Below are 17,685 nucleotides of genomic sequence, written 5' to 3'. Positions count from 1 at the left end.
AGACAGCCACGCATAACCACCCCACGTTCACTTTATCTTCACCATACACTTTCTTAACTTGCTTAAACTGACATATGCAGAAAATAGAATTGACTACAGTTACACTTATTCCAAGATTTCTGACAAGTGTATACAGCTGTATGAATGAAAACGTTTTTACATCTGAGGAAGTGCCAGTACAATGTAATTAAAGAAATGTATATGTCAAACTGTAAAATTTAAGACAAGTTTAGTTTCAATTGCTTTTCATGTGTAGCTCATGTTTATAGTGTATTCTTGAGTGGAATTAAGTACCTGGGACAGGATTAACCTTGTCAAGTTTCTAGTTTTGCCTGGTTTAGCCTTTCCAGTAGCCTCAACTAGCACAGTAAGAATCTCGCATGGGCTTAAATTTTAAGACTTACATGGAATTAAAAATTACAAAGAACTTTCAATAACCCACATTACAGCAGATATTCATCTCAGTGCATTTCCTAATAACTAATTTACAGGTAACAGAGCCAGCCTGGGTAGCAGTATGGTAATATTAAAAGCTATTGCCAATCACACACTTGCTTATCATGCACTGAATAAGATGATATAATTTTTTTGACATACGTACAAGATTTAATAACTAATCACTTTGTGTGGCCCAGCCAATAAACATTACATTTGAACAGTAATTTCTTCTATCCTTATTAGATTTTAACCTATCAAGAGTGATCCATTGGCTCAGTTACATTACTAATTCCTGCATCTTGACTATCCATTTCCTCAAGCTCCTCAACAGAATTTCCCTTTTGTGCTTTAGACCTTGCAGGGAAAGTTGTTCCCACAGAATTCACCATGTTATCAACAGCTGACTCAATATTCAAGTGTTCAGTACCACCCGGTGCAGAAAACGGTTCAGGCAAGCCAGCCTGAAAGCTCCCAGTTTTAGCAGTTGAACTCACTGCCTCTACTTTTCTTTGAGATACATCACCTGCTGCTGACTGCTCTGTATTCTGATCCCGCAAGTGTCTATCCATTGAAGCCTGAATAGAGGAGACCATTTCCTGCAACTTTTTTCTCTGTGCCTCAATCAAAGTAGGGTCGAGCTGCCTGCTGTCTCTCATTGTCACAACTCCAGGAGCTATTCGGATCAGCTCGCTCTTACCAGAAGCAGCTGGGAATACAGAAGGCTCAATTTTAGCAGGACTGAAGTCTGTTTCTGTACTATGCTTTCTTAAAAGTGGTGTTTCCCTGGCTCTTTGATCATGTTGTTGACTACCAGATGCAGTTCCTAGCGAATGGCCCTTTCCTTGAAATGCAGTTATGTTATGTAGCTGTTCAGATTTCTTTTTCACTACTCCACCACTACCCAGCTTCAGCATTCCATGAGATGGACTTGCTTCCCTGCTTCGTGAAGCAGCTTCTGCTCGCACTTGACTTAAGGCCTCTTTAACCAAGTCTTCGACATCAGGACCGATAGGAAAGTGCCCAGCAGCATCCACACACAGCTCTAATCGATCTTCCGCCGCGTTGTACACAAAGTTTTTACCAGGCAGATGTGGAAAAGTACAGTGCTTGCCATCGACCAAACCTACAAGGATTAAAAAAAAAGTTACTCAAAACGTTGCCGTGTTTTAAAGGCATGCTCACAATGCACAGCAATTACTGTACTTAAAATTATCGCATCCAAACCAGAGAAAACAAACTTTTTGCTGTTGGGGAAAAACAACTACGGCCATATGATGTCACCATCCACAGTGGTGCTGCTTTCTGTGCTCATTCTAATGAACTGACAGGATTGCAGTACTACTGAATAAAATAACCAACTTGACAGGACCAGCAGGTCTAATGCAACTGAAGTTGAAGAAACAGTATCAGCTTGCAGTAACACCAGGAAAGCCAAAAACCATCACCACCCAGAGCTCGCTGCCCCAAAACCCACCAATGGGAAACATCCAAAGAGAGTACATTTCAAATCACTATACATTTCAAATCTGGAGAAGTATTGTTTAAGATCCCTTCTGTAGCAGTTAAAATAGCAGGGTTTGGGTGTGTACAACTATAATTAAACCTGAACAAGTTGGTATTCCTTATTTCTTGCCTTCTCAGAGAGAAAGTGCTGCTAGCTTAAAAAAAAAAAACATTTCAAACTTACTATGCTCAGTAGTCCTAGAGATTGTAAGTATTAACCTTTACAAAACAAACATGAGGCATTATTTTGTTTCAGTATTCTACTTCGACAGATGTGCTTAAATCGAGAGTTCACTAGGAAAATTTCAGTTCTGAAACTGCTGTCTCAAAGAAAAAAAAAAAAATAAAAAATCAGTTTTCCAGCTTTTTAATCACTAAAAAAACAAAACAAAACAAAAAACACCAGGAATTACACAGAGTAGATGTCAACAAAACCCTTTCTCTGTTATCCAAAATGGAGTCCAAACAAATATTCTAAGCATCAATAAAAAGGTCACTGAAATAATATGAAATGTAATTAAACAGTTTTTATGCTGATTACCCAAATGATCAGTCCAGTTCTGCCTCCAAGGCTTCCAATTCACACATTCCTACAACTGCAGGAAATCTACAGATATTTTCTTTATTTCAAGAACTTCAGACAGAGCTCCTGTGTTTACATATCATGAGAACTGATAGCCAACCAGCCAAAACACAGTACAGAGCAAGTTTTAACTCCAACCACCTAAGTTAGCCTGAAGAACAAAATTGAACAACATTAATTTATCAATTCAACCTTCACTTGCAAAAGAAGCCCGTAGGAGCTTCTGTGACCAGCCCTGAAAACCAAACGAGTTCTCAAACTGTATCTGCTAAATCAAACTTGAATCAATTACTATACCTATGCTGGATGGACAGCTTTGCTCCAAATATTCAGTATAACAGTTGCATCACTGCATTAAACAAAACATTACAAACATGTAAGGAGCTTCTTGATGTGAAAAAAAAGTTGCACAGTTCGTTGTTTGATGTGGAAATTAAGTAGTTTATAAAATGCTAAAATCATGCCAGTATCTTAATGCTGAAATCATGGTTCTCCCTACCAAAGTGTCAGCAGCACAAGATATCTGAACAAACAGAAATGCAATAACATTCAAACACAGCACGTCACCTCCCACGGCCTTAGTTCTTACAAGTCAGGTGGCAAAAATAACTTTTAAGCCAGGTATTTTCTGTGAGTTAATGACTAGCTGGGTTAACATCTCCTGCATTTGTTTCAGGCTCTCAGATCCAGCTAGTTATTAATCAGTCCAGAATTGGGCATCGTTTAAGCTAAATCACTTGCCACAAAAATAAAACCTTTACTGCACAAGCTTAGTAATAGGAAGAGAACTAAAACAAAGCAGATTTGCTGTAAGACACCTGCAGGTCCATTTTATTTCTCAGACTAGTAATTCAGTGAGATGCAGCATGCAGTGAGTACATGACACATTTAATTATTGCAAACGTAACAGAAATGATGTGATAAAACACCTGTTTCCAGAAATAACCAAGGTTCAGTTGATAAAACTGCTTAGTGGCAGTAAGAAAGCAGCAAAAGCAGCTTTATAACAGATGAAATCAAAAGAGCTAAGCTACAATTGCAAAGACTTCAACAAGAAAATAAACTTCAAATGAAGAACTCAATACTAAATGCTTTGTAAAGAATCAGATGTTACTCTTTGTAGGTAGCACTTTTACAGCCATCTCAAATCTAACATATTAAATACTGTAATTGTTTGCTACATTATTCCACATACAGCTCTAAATGAGATATTTATCTACACAAGTGCAGGGGTAGCTTTCCTTTTGAACAACAATCTCAAGAATACAAAAAACAAACTTAACCAACCACTTCAAACACACACACTAACCCTGTATAAAATACCTAATAAGAAGCAGACTAAAAAGATGAACTCCCTGTTCAGCAAGTGTTTAAATGCATAATAGGAACAGACCATGGCTTTCTTGTTTTTTTTGGTTTTTTTTGTTTTTTTTTTTGTTTTTTTTTTATCTTTCCAGTTGACTTGCTGATGTTGTTCATCCGAGTCAGTAACTTTAAATGGAGATGCATGGTTATTTGCAAGATAAGGTGAATGAACCAGTCATAATCTGATTCCTCAGTCGTACAAGACAGTGTACAAGGAGTCTTATTATTACAAAAGTCTTAATATTACAAAAAGCAAAGATGTACCATGACAATAAACAACAATTTACGGTGTTAAAGGTTTGAAAACAGACAAACAAAAGGAGAAAAACAAAAACAAAAAAATACCTGTGGTTTTCTTCATTATGCTGTAGAATACTCCGCCCTGCTGAAACAATTGAGGAAGGCCCTTTGCATAAGACCAGACGTCTTCTCCTGTAAAAGTCAAATGCAATCATTAGAATTAAATGCTCTTATTTTAAGTTTATAGGCAATGGCTGGAAAACATAACTGCTTGAGTAAAAGCTGAATCCTCACTCGTCAATGCTATTAAGAATTTGAATTGTTATTGCAACTTATACAACGGGAACCCAGGACACCTGAGCAGCTTTCAAGAAAAGCACAGTCTGCAGACAAACCTCTTAGGTTCTAGTACAAAGGTTCCAAATTTGATTTGATCCAAGCTGCAGCACCTGGTTCTTTGCCAAGCTGTAAACTCAAGTCTCCATTCCCCTCCTATCCTATTCCTCATGCTAGAAAATCACTAAGACTCTCCCAAAATACAAGTACATATCCTTGTATGTCAGTTGTGCACGCCTACACCTTTCCCAAAACCATGTCTCCATTACATAGCTGATGTACAGGCTTCACCCTGCAGCTGCAGCACTGGTCTCCATGCAGGCAGCCAGGTAGGAGCTGTGGCCATGCTGTGCTCTTCTGGGCACATACAAATGAAACAGCAATTCTGGGGACCCACCAGCCCCACAGAACTTGCAGTTTTCAAAGATGCCAGAAATGGCATTTAAACATGGTAACTTTAAACGTTGCTGGAAGTTTATTAAAAAAAAAAAAATGAACAAGAATAAAATAAAATTAAAAAAAAAAAAAAAATCACTAGAATATTGTAAGGGATGTAAAGAACTGAGCAATTTGACTATGATGACAACAGCAGTGACCTGACAGAGCACCCAATAAATGAGGTAAGAGCTGCACTTTAACCTATGCTCATTTTGCTAACCATTCACCTGCCTTGCAGAGGCAACACATGGTGTAGTGACAAAGTAGTGCAAATGCTAGCAAGTTCCATTCTCCTGAGGCAGAAAAATTAAAGGATATTCATTCATTCAAAAAGGCTTTTCCTTACTTCATATCAAACCTCCTGGGAAAGTATTGAGATACTTGAAATACAAATTACATCCTTTTGTAGGCATTAAGTTCTCAATAACCATTTGTCTCAGTTTTCTATTAAAATAGGGAAATGTAAATAACCAACTAAAATCAGTGAATGTAGTTACTACATCGAATATAGATAGTTGGAAGGCATGGGGATGCAAAATATCATCCATCCAAATTTCTTTGCTTGTTGTTAAGATAGAAGCTATAGCTTACACGTGCTGAATATACTGAATGAATGCTTTCTTCCCTTTTGTTCACTGCACATCCCACAAGGTATCCGCAGCTACTGTGTTAGCTACCACTTCAGGTAAGAGGCCAGGTGACCACCACAGCAGCAGCACTATGTGCTGCCCTGTGCTACAGAGACCTTTAAATCATTGCTCAACTTCCCAAGCTCCCTTCCCTGCCAGGCAGGGCCTCCTGTACGCTCCCTGCTTGCTGTGTTCCCCAGCAGAACACTTCTGCTACTCTCCTCTCCAGTCCAGGCGTTATTCAAGATATAACTCTCCAGGCGTTATTCAACACCCCGCTCTCTACGAAAAAGGACAGCACACCTTCCTGCTTTCCCTTTAGATATCATATACAAAGGAGCCCTACGCAATCTGCTTCATGATAAACGTTTTCCATTAAAGCATTACATGCCATTTCATTCCATTCTTTCACACATCAAGCTCAGAGATTCACCAGCTGACTGATCCGGTCAGACGTCCACTTCCCAGTGAGAGCACCTGCTACTTCCTTACTTCCCTGACCTACTAAGAAGAGTGTCTTATCTTTTGACCTTATCCTGACAACCCCCATCTCTGGATTCACTCACAAATTCAAAGCTCCTCCTAAGCTCTCACTGACCTCACTAAAGACAGCTCAAGGAAGCAGTCTCTTGCCCTCCTCACAACTGCCACAGTTTCCCTCTTTTTCACACACAGAGGGAGGGAACTCACCAATGAGAATACATTTTCCTATTTTCTGCCATTTCAAAAGAGGCTCACTGCTATCCTGCATCCCTGTTCTCAATTACATTTGGAAACAGACATCTCTCTATGCAGTGGCTCCACACTATCACAGCTGTGGCCCTTTGCTTTCCCCTCAAGCAGCAGCAACCTGAAGTCCTCCTTCTGTCAGTTTAAATACTGTACGCAGGAACCAAAACAACCACTACACTGATAAGCAGTAAAACAGTTTTCAGTCTGCTTTAGCTTGGAGAAGCCACAGCCGGCAGCCACAATAGCTGACTCCATTTGCAGACTCCTGTTCTGCTGCGTTTAGCAATTCATTTTTATTGCAGGGATCCTACAAGACCCCCACTAGGCTTTTAGTAAAGGCCCACTTTTATAAATTAGAGGCATTTTCCAAGAAGAAACGATATCCGTGTGCTGCAGGCCGGCTTTTTCAAGCCTTGCACCAGAGAAGCACCATTGTTTAGACAGCCTTTGATGCAACACTAACAAGGACTACATGCTGGAAAGTACAGGGAGAAGGGCTCAAGAAACAAAAGCATCAGCCACCGAAAGAAACACAAAAAACCTACACTGTTTTGCTAGAGATTGGAACACCAAAAATAACCAAAGCAATTGCAACTGGACTTTCCCAGACTCGAGTAACTACTGGGTAAGATTGAACTGGACTGTGTTTGAGGTCTACACATTTTTGCTCCCATTTGGGTTTCACTGTTTGTTTTGGTTTTGTCTACAGTGCAAGATGCTTACAGGCCACAAGTTCAGTTGGGAGATCATTTAAGATTACAAACTCCCTGCAGATGCTGCATTTATCAGAGACGATGTTCTCCACGCTATTATCACCACAGCACACACTCCCTCAGACCAGAGTTCAACCCCACAACATGAGGAGTGGCAACAAAGAATATTCTACCCGCAAGCGTGCTCCATGCACTGCTTTGAGGAGCAGGTGCCCACTAACCTCTGCCAGTCCATGGCCGAGACCATCGCTTTGCACAGCAGAGGAGACATGCAGGAGTGCAGAACAAACCAAAAATTCAGCTGGTAATCACAGGTTACAAGGAACTACATCTGGCTCTAAAACAGGCTGTTTCAATCCAAGCAAATCCTGGCATCAATCAATACTCTTAATTTAAACCAGGTTCTTTGAATTTCATGTGCACTGATGGATTTATCAATGCAAAAACAACTGACTAAAATAGATTCATATTTGGCTTGCACACATCCAGGTAATTTTGCATGGGTGTAATTACATCAGTTTGAAAATACTATGTTTTTACTATGTTAATGCAGAATTAAACTTCCTGTACTGATTTCCTTGACGACTGTATATTTTGAGCTAAACAAAAACTGGGGAGAAAGCTTAAAAAAAAAAAAGTCAGCATTAATATGGTAAGTAGCTCAGAAATTACAGTATCTGATTTCCCAAAGCTCATTTTCAACAGATATGCATAAAAACAAAATACCGAGGCTTAAAATTTTAATGAGTTAGCTAGCTGAGACCAGAAAAGAAAAATCATAGTAACTAAAATAGGAAAGAAACATCTACTCAGACAAGAGAAGGCTCTGTATGTAATCATATCTTTTAAACATCCAGAATGAGTAGCCATAGAACTCCAAATACAAACTTTCACTATGGGCATTGGGCGGGGGAGGAACAAAACAGAAAAAGTTAGTCTGGTCCAAAGCTCGTTCAATAGCAGAGGAGAAATGCATGTTCTCATCTGACCACGTTAGATGAACACTTAAGGAATACAAGTTACAGCAAGAGCACGCAGGATACTCTGACTCTCAAAACTCTGCAGCACTGTTCAACTGTGCAAAAGCACAACTGAGGAACACTGTGGTTTCTTGTCCCAGAAAGGCTGAATATAGCAGCTAAGGAACTGGCACCTGAATCCTATCATGAAAGTGTAATGACTTGGAGTTTTTAAAGCTTGTCTCTCATCTGAAAATTCACAATAGGAAGTAGTTGGCTGCCTGGATCTTTTCCACAAGTATTGCTGGAGGAAAATGACGCCCTGATGTGAAAAGCGACTACATAAAAATAGCACCTTACTCAATAGCTGCACACATTGTTACAACTAGTCGGTCGATGGTTTGCTGCCACTTTTAGTTGTGCTAATAACACAAAATGGATAAGGGCGCGTGAGGTAAACTCTATTCTAACCTGTGTTTCCCAAGCAAAATCCCACAGCAATGACAGCCAGAAACAAAAACTGACGCTGGAATACAAGACCAGCTCACGCTTTATAGATAAGCATACGTTAAAAAATAACAATAACGATAAAAAAAATCAGACACCTTCATGCTGAAGTCAGTAAGATATTTTAAAGCACTTCAGAGTATTTTGTAAGCCAATAAATAGCTACATTTTCAAGAGTATTTCTTGAGAACGGGAAAACACTCTAAGTTTCATTTTCAAACCAAGAAACCCAACCTAGCCTTCTCCTGCACTTTGGAACTGTGGCACAAACGTCATTGGATGAGGTGCCAAGTGGCTCAGCATGCTCTTTCTTGCCAGAGGTATGGGAGGGAACAAGCAGGCTTGGAAAAAAAATCAAAGTTCTGCATTATGAGTTTCTGACATGTCACTCTATGATTATGCCATGGTTTTGTTTCTAAAACATCACATGCTTTGGCCACACCAAATCCCTCCAGCAGAAGAGAAGTCTCACTCTTAAACAAAAACAACTGCAACAAACATTACCGTTCAACTTGTTTAGACAGCTAAACGGTAATTATTGTTCTGCTTCCTGTTACTAAACAGCAAGAACTGCTCAACTTAATAAAGAAAAGTCATTTCAAAATAGCACACTCATACATGCTGGGAAGGAAGGAAAAAAAAAAAAAAAAAGCAAAGCCAAGAAAAGCTGTCTTTTGTCAGTCACCAAATTAAAATATTTAGTTATCCAGAGAGCCTGGCACACAAATGAAGGCCCAAGTCTCCTGAGCCCAAACAGGAAAATAAAACCATAGGCAACCAGGAGAAGTTCATCTGCTTTGAATGATTAATGGCCATTTACGAGAATGACAATTTATGAGCATAGCTTTGCTACCCTATGTCTACATTTGGGATTCAAATATGCATTTAGCTACTTTCAGTTTCTCCTCTGCTTGCATTCTAAACGATACATTTCACAGCTTCTTAAAAAGACCAGATCTTGATGCAAAATTAGCACATCAGCTACAGAGAAAATGTTGTATTGATTAGCTGAAATCAACACAACTCCCAAGGGAAGAAATGCTACGACTTTTTATCCTAGAAAGGTGAGAATTGAGTCCTCAAACTTCCCACAAGCAGACAGGCAACATGCCCCTCTCACACCTGCTCTGATTTCCTGTAACCTGAGGGAGATATAAGGAGAGCCAGTATGCAGCTCACACAGGTACACCTCAGATGTGTGCTTTATTGACCCTGGAAAAACAAACAGATATCACAAGTAGAGAGACAGTCAGAAGAGGAAATACACCATCTCCTAAACAGTAACTGTTTCAAGAGGATTTTATAGCAAAGAATAACTATCTGACGTACACATTTTAAGAAGTAACAACACTTAAAAAAAAAAAAAAAAAAAAAAAAAAAAAAAAAAAATCACTGATGGCACATTAACTGTTGTTCTAGTAAGAAGAATAAAGCCACTACTCTGTTCATAGTTACAGATTAGATGGATGTAACACTATTTTGTAAAATTGTAATTTCTATTTAAAAAAGCAATTTAAAGTACAACTTGAAGCCAGCCTTACCCATCAGTGTTGCTAGAAGACACAGAGAGTACATCTCCTTATCAACTTGCTCCTGCAGCTCCTTTGATGAGATTTTACTGGTCACTGCCACATCGTCATGTTTCACGGCGTGGGCTGAGTGTGCTGCAGCAGGCTGGCTGCTCTCCTCCTTACCTTTCAGGATTTCTATGGCAATTCTGTCACCGTGCTGCAAAGGCACAGGTTCATTTTCCATGCCTTCTTTAGGAGGCAAAAGCTCTTTAGGAGGAAAGCCATAGCGAATACATTGCAAATATGGAGGAATATTAAACTCTCTAGCTATGCTTTCCTGCAGTTCCAAGAAAGTGGTAGTGCACTTCAGGGTAAGCATGGACTGCCTCCCATCATTTGTTGTTATTCGGATTTTCTTTTCCTTTGTAGATGTTGGCGAATACGGGGTTTTTGTTGGCGTAGCAGGTGCAGATGATGGCCCCTCACGAACAGCCCCTGGAGACACAGTTCTCGGTTGCCCTTTGTGCTCTTGTTTTACTTTTTCACTTTTCCGTTTCTGCATCACAGAGGCCTGGTCTGCAATGTTCTGCTGAATAGTTCTTTCAGTTTTGCTCATATTTAACTCCTCCTTGTGCAAAGTTTTTGTCTTCTGTCCAGTCAAAATAATTTTGGTTGGAAGTTGCGATTCCAACTCTTGTCCTTGCTGTACCTCCCCAGCTCTTTGGGCATGAGCACCGTCAATATTTACAGGGGTATAATCATCAGGGTTCTTTTTGGCAGTTTGATGCAATATCGTGTTGACAACTTTCTGAACAAGAATCTCACTACCAAACTCACCAGGGAAGTGTTTGGTGACAAGCTTCATGGCAACATCATACACGTTGCTGTTCAAAGAGGTGTCACTTTCGTACTGAAACCAGTAGACCGTCTCTCTCACCACTCTTCCACTCCACTCGAGAGTAATGGGAAACGCTTCGGGGAGGTTATCATACTCTTTACCTTCCCAGTAGTGCTTGAATCCACAGCCACACTTGCCACCCGTAGACCTAGTGTTAGTTCTGTCTCCATCCAAATACGAAACAGAGCCGTCTTCTCGGACACGACGCACTAAGTTACTGTGACACCAGTTACACGTAGTCAAACTACTCAGGCTGTAGTCTGGTACCAGCACATCCTTTGCAGGGCTGTAAGAACACACCAAATTGTTCAGGGGAAAGCTGTAATTTTTGTCAGGCCGCAGCTGACCGTGGGTATTTTTTGCCAGATTATACAATTTTCCCCCTGGAGCCAACCACTCTGGAGGCACATGATGTTCTGAAAGGGCTCCACACATCAGGCACCTGTGAAGGCGGTTGTCCATCACTGCTTTTTTGGCAGCTGCCGTGACTTCTTCAGGCTGGACTCCTATTACCCCAGTCCTTCTGTAGAAGTACTGATGCACATCAGCTACAAGACTGGGGTGAATACCGTGTTTACTCATGAAAACCTCCTCCATTGCAGCAACCAGCCTCATCAAATACTTATCTTGTAAGCTTCTGTCTCCTCCGATAACACAACCACCGTCCTCCTCTAACTTGATGTATTTTTTTATGAGGTCTTGTGGAACTCCCCAGGCTTTAGGCAGGAGCTTTCTAGGCAGTTTAGGTAAAGCAGCACCTTTTATTCCAACCAGAGGAATATAATGGTTACGTCCTGAACTACTCCAGGCGATGCAAATCGGCTTGTTCAACATGCCATCTTTTCCCATACATTTTTCTAGGGGTACCAGACCAGGGAGGAATGTTGCTGAATAGTCTCCGGAGCTTCGCATTCCGCTCAGTGAGTCTAACAGGATGATAGGCCGATGAAGCACGTTGGCCAGGCCAAAGATGTGAATATTCCTAAGGCCCATGGGCACACCTTCCGGAGGAACAAACAACGGGTCGCACTCATTGATGATGTCCTCCCACTCAGCCACGTCGATAAAATCGTGGAAGAGCGCCTTGTAGTGACTCAGGTTCTCCTCAAAATGCTTCTTCAGGTTCTCTCGCAGAGCATGCCAGAACAGTTCCCTGCCCACGAGTGCCCGTGAGACCGCGTGGACCAGACAGTGGCCGTCTCCATCCACGTGGACGGGAATGAGGCACTCCTGGCTGTTGTTGGCCTTCTTGATGTCTTCCAGAGTGTCATGCAGGTAGATGAGGCTGCCGGAGCGGTCCTTGCCGTAGCCGACAGTCTCGACGTGCTCCGGCTCGATGAGGAAGGCGCGGTCCCCCAGCAGGGAGCAGTCGAAGATGTCTCCCTGGTTCATCTCCGTGAGGAGCTTGGCCTTGCCCGTCTGCTTGTCCATGCCGTAGCGGGCCAGGATGGGGGCCAGCAGCTTGCAGTGGTAGTTGGAGAGGCCCAGCACCTTGACGAGCTCGGTGTTCCTGCGGGGCGGCCCGGCGCCGCTGACGCCCAGCAGCGCGTTCCGCAGCAGGTTGTGCAGCACCAGGTCGGGGTCCGTCACCTCCTCCACCGCCAGCAGCTGCCGCTGCTCGTGCCGCTGCCCGCAGTCCGTGCACTCGATGCTGCCGGCGCCCTGCGGCCCGTGGGCCGGGAAGAACAGCCGCGCCTGGCATTTGGGGTCGGGGCAGGTGCCCGAGAAGATGCGCCGCTCCCGCTTCTTGGCGGCGGCCGGAGGCGGCGGCTGCGGCTGCTGCTGAGGAGACGGCGGCGGCGGCGGCTGCTGCCGGGGCTGGGACATTGCTCCGCTCCGGCCGGGCTCGCCCCACCCGCGCTCCTCCGCCTCACGGGCTCATCCCCTCCTCCCCGACCGCCGGCCGGCGTCTGACGGATGCCGGAACCGCCGCCGGCCGCAGCGCCCCATCCACTGAGCGCCCTCCCGCCGCCGCCGCCGCCGCCGCCGCCGCCCCGCCCGCCGACGCGGAAGCCGCGGAAGCCGCCGGCACCGCCGCTCGCCGCCGCTCCGCCGCCTCGGCCGTTGCCCGTAACGCAACGGCCTCTCTCACTTCCAGGCCGGCGGCGCAGGCGCGGCGCCGCGCGGCCGTTGGGAGCTGTAGTCTTTCCCGGCACCGCGACCCGCAGCGCGGACGGAGCGCGGACTATAAGGACCGTCGTGCAGCGCGGAGGGACGGGGAGAGCGCGGGGCGGAGCGAGCCGAGCCCGCTGCACCGCCCCGCGGGGCTTCTGGGAAGGGTAGTCCGTGCCGGGTGGGCCGCGGAGGTCGGCGTCGAAAAGAGCGCGAGTCGGCGGTTTTGCAGGCGGTCGTTGCGCTTCCGGGCTACGTGCCGGGATCGGGGTGACGGCCACGCGTCACCTCCCCTCTGCACCGGCCTCCCCGGCTCCAGCAGGTGCGGGCTGACGGCGAGGGGCGGGCGGGGCGGCTGGACACGGCCCTCGCTCACCGCCGCGGGCAGCGCTGTGGTCGTGTCACGTCCTGAGCAGCTCAGCTCCGCTGCGCTGCGGTCACTGCCCTCATAGGAACGGGGGGAGAGCGTACTGTGAGAAAGGGCTCGTGGGTTGAGATCGCTCACTGCTTATTGTCATGGGCTGAACACACGGCATAGGAGAGCAATGCAATTTATTACCTATGACTAACAGAGTACAGTAGTGAGAACCAAAAGCAAACTAAGACCACCTTCCTTCTCTTTCACCCTGTTGTACCTCTGAGCAGCACAGGAAAATAGGACAGCCTCACAGAGGCTACCCATGCAGCCCCACCATGACCAAAATCTTGCCACGTAAACCCAATGTAGGGGGTGAGTCCCAGGGGCTTTCCAGCTGAGGAGGTTTCCAAAAAGCATCTCTGGAGCTGCCTGTCCCCTCAGCCAAATCCTGTGAAACAATGGCAGGGAGACACTGCCTTGCACCTGGGTTGCATGAGGCAGCAGAGCCAGGCCTGATGGGGTGGCACTCATCACACTTTTTGCTCTGGAGCTGTTGGGGCTCCCTCACCCCAGTGGGGCTTGCTGTCCCCACAACTAGGCCATGCGCTGCCCCAGGGGTGAGCAGAGGACACAGCAGAGGTGTGGCTCAGCTGCTGGCTGCTGATAGCACACAGGCAATACATGGGAGGCCTCAGGGTGAGGCATTAGCACCAGTGATCCCTACTGCTGATGTCACCTCGCTGATAATGAGGGAGCATGACTGGTGCAGCCCTTATCTGTAGTAGCCATCTGAAATGGCAGTGCACAGGCTGGGAGACAACTGGCAAGAAAGCAGAAAGGGACCTGGGGTGTTGGTGACAGCTGCTCAGTGTGAACCAGCAGCATGATCTGGCAGCTGTGAGGGAAAACCACATTTTGGGGTCCATTAAGCATAGGATAGCCAGCCGGCCGAAAGAGGTGACTGTCCTGCTTTATTTAGCATCGGTGTGGCCTGACCTGGAATACTGCATGCAGTTCTGGTTTCTCCAGTACAACGAAGATGTCCTTGAAAGCATCCAGAGGAGGGCAACAAAGCAGCTAACAGTGCTGAAAGCATGTCCTGTGAGGGGAGACTGATGGCACTGTGTTGCGCAAGCTGGAGCAGAGAAGGCCTCACTGCTCTCTGCTTCTCCCTGAGGGGAGAAGCAGAGGGAGATGCTGGGCTCTGCTTCTGGGAACTGATGGCAGTGTGGGAATGCACAGAGCTGTGCCAGAAGAGTGTCAAACTGGGTGTTAGGAATCATTTCTTTACTGAGGGTGGTCAAACAGTGGAACAGGATTCCTAGAGAGGTGTTGACACCCCATGCTTGTCAGTGTTGAAGAGACATTTGAACAATGCCCTTAATAATATGCTTTAACTTCTGGTTAGCTCTGAAACGGTCAGGCCATTTCACTCTTTGTAGATCTCTTCCAACTGAGCTATTTTATTCTATTTAAAGTTTCTGACAAAAGTCAGAGGAAAAAGTGCTCAGAATTTCCAGCCTAATTACTGCAGCTGGCAGCACATCCATGTAGTGATCTCAAGAGGGGTTACTTCGGGCTTTTAAGTTCTCTCATAACCATGCCTGAAAGGGATTTATCTTTTAATAAAGGAAAACAAAAGTGGACATTCTGGAAGACAAGACAGCACCTTGCTAAGTTTGCCATACTTGACAGCATTGCCAAGTACCAAAGCTGCCCAACTGCACAAATAAAAGGACAAGAATGATTAGGGTTTCTTTCCTCCTGCTTTCCTCCTCTGTTAGCTCAGTGCTACAAATCGAACAACTGATGAACATCCCAGGGACTTGGTTATTCTGTTTTAAAATTAGACAGCATAGAAATAATAAAAATGTATTTTGCTTGCACTTCCCAGTGCAAACAGTGGGTTTCGCTTTTATTAGTCCATTAAAAGTAATTTATGCAACAGACATTTAAATTATAAGTAAGTAGATGATTAATGCATACAGAAATATTCTGTTTGTGTGCTTTGTCACAGGCTTTAAGATAAAAGATGTCTCCAGGCCTGGCCCTGTGACAGACTGAGCACTTCCACCTTCCAGCCAAGTCGGTGGAGCTGAGCATGTTCATTCCTTCTCAGTTACAATAATTTGTCAAGCACAGAAAATATATATTTGGGTGTAAAGATATATATTCCACAGTATAATCTGTTTTCTGATCTTTCAAAATCTGTGGCAGGCTTGAAGAGATGGTAAAATTTATGAGACAGATTTTCATTCTTTCTTGCTACTAACTCTTATTTATGTGCATGACAGTATGGTAGCAGCATCGCAAGCTGCATAATCCTGCCATGTGCCTTGTGCCTGGGAATGCATCAGCAGTCTGTGCTCACTCACTCCATAGCCTTCCCTTCGTGAGATACAGGAATGCAGATGCAAATAGGGAAGCTTCTGTCCACTGTGAAGCTGTATGGGAGCCATGGAGAATGAAGATCATCCAGCAGGTGTCAGAAAGTGACAGTCCTGTTGTGATCCAGCCCACGTTTTGAGGGAATGTCTAAGAGCTTTTCCATAACATCAGCAGCCTCTGGAGCAATCCATTTCTTCACAAATGGCAAGTAGACACTTCGTCATTGCTTACTAGTATTTGCTATTAAATAATAGGTAGCAATCAGTGGAATAATTAGCTTTTATTGTCAAAACTGACAGAAGTTTTGATGTTTACTTCTCTAATCAGATGTTTTTATGAAAGTGCTTGAAAAATTATAACTGTAAAGTCAAAAGTGTTTCTCTTTCTTCCTCCCTGCATGAACTTTGCAGACAAATATTATTCAATAGAAGAATCCAGGTTTTATGGTGACTGATCCTATCTAATGTGTTTTAGATTAATGCTGTCTGTAATTATTCTAGCAATGCACTGACTTCATCAAGATTGATTGCCCAGCTGATTTCTGCAGCTATAAATTTTCATCACAGAATCTTTGATAATAATCACAATGGTTTGGCAAGCTAACGATTTATGCAGATTAAATACAAATTTGTTTATGAGCTGTGCATGCTGTATTTGGCAAACAGGATAGGGAAGTTTTGTTTTATACGACTGAATACATATAATGCAAGTATCTAAACCTTTGAGCAGTTTTAGAGGGGAACTCATGAAATACAGTATCTGTCACATTAGATATCCTTTGGAAGTGTAGCATTGAGTCCTGTCAGAGATCACAGCAACAACCACAGTGTTTTCACAGGCAAAGTGAACAGCAGCATCACAGTCAGGTGGAGGAGGATTACTTTCATGTGTTTGGTGATCACCACTGTCACAAAGTTGTATCTGTTTACAATGGCTCAGAAGAGTGATTACTTCAACAACAGGATTTATCTGAACCCATGGTACTTTGCAGATGATGCACTGCCAGCAACAATATCCAGGCAACCACTTCAGGTTGAGAATGTAATTTCTAAATGTTGAGTATGATCTTCATCCAAGCTGTTCTCTCTCTTCCTCATCCTACTCCCTCAGGAAGGTCTTATCCCTAGAGGGAAGCAGTTACTTCCCAGAGGGACTTTTCTCTTGTTTCTGTTTCATTGCTTTTTCTTTAGAAGAGCAATGGCCGAAGTGTCCTGTGAAGGGGTTTCTAGCTAAATATAAATAAAAGTTTTGGGTGATGTGTTGAGGATGATGATGAAATAGAAGATGCTCTGTTTTGTCAAGAAGTGAAAATTGTCATCAGCCATCAGCCACAACTGTGTACAAAACTGAGTGCTCTCCATACCCTGTGTTATGGATAGAGAACAGCTAACAGTCTGGTGGTGCCTCACCACATGGAGCAACCCAAAACCCCTAATTTTTATCTTTAAAAACTCTCTTTAAGCAAATTCTACATCCCAAGCCTGGACTACTTGTACTTTGCTGCAATTGCTTGTGGCAGGTTAACACCAACAGCCAGAGCATAAGCAGCCAAGTTCACTGCAGCCTGCCAGAAGTGTGCCACAGTGCAGGCCCACATCTTTGTCTGCAAGGTGCAGCCAAGCACAGCACTGCAGAAGGATAGGAATCACCAATGAGCAGCTTCAGGTCAGTCTTCATCAAGGTTTGGGGTAATCAGTGGCAAGCTGATGATGTTTAGAAACAGCATCTGACTTTTTGTGTGGGACTGGGTTGGTAACGCCTGACCTGGATTCATCCAACACGACATCCTCCATATCCCTCTTCTACAGCCTCCTGATGGCTTCCAAACTGACAAACTCTTCTTCTGTGCTTCTACTTGGACACAACTTGAGCTGCTGCCGCTGCAACACATTCTGGCCTTCCTGCACTGGTAGGTGCACCTTGTGAACACCATGGCATTCCTGTATACAAAGCCAAGTCTAGGCTGCTCAAAATG

The 17,685-nt window shown here is 44.1% G+C and overlaps 1 protein-coding gene across 1 annotated transcript; it reads right to left on the bottom strand.

The window, feature by feature from the left end:
* Positions 1-692: 692 nt before the first annotated feature.
* VCPIP1 (valosin containing protein interacting protein 1) lies at positions 693-12,679 on the bottom strand (the record flags this gene model as incomplete). The annotated part of the gene is made up of 3 exons (XM_079533507.1): positions 693-1,561; positions 4,235-4,321; positions 9,985-12,679. 3 exons carry the CDS (start codon positions 12,677-12,679, stop codon positions 693-695), a joined length of 3,651 nt encoding a protein of 1,216 aa, XP_079389633.1.
* Between the last annotated feature and the right edge of the window lie 5,006 nt (positions 12,680-17,685).

This window comes from Tetrao urogallus (assembly GCF_951394365.1).
Source record: "Tetrao urogallus genome assembly, chromosome: 3".
NCBI lineage: Eukaryota > Metazoa > Chordata > Aves > Galliformes > Phasianidae > Tetrao > Tetrao urogallus.
The sequence above is the reverse complement of the archived record's forward strand: the minus strand, read 5'-3'. Positions and strand labels throughout refer to the sequence as shown.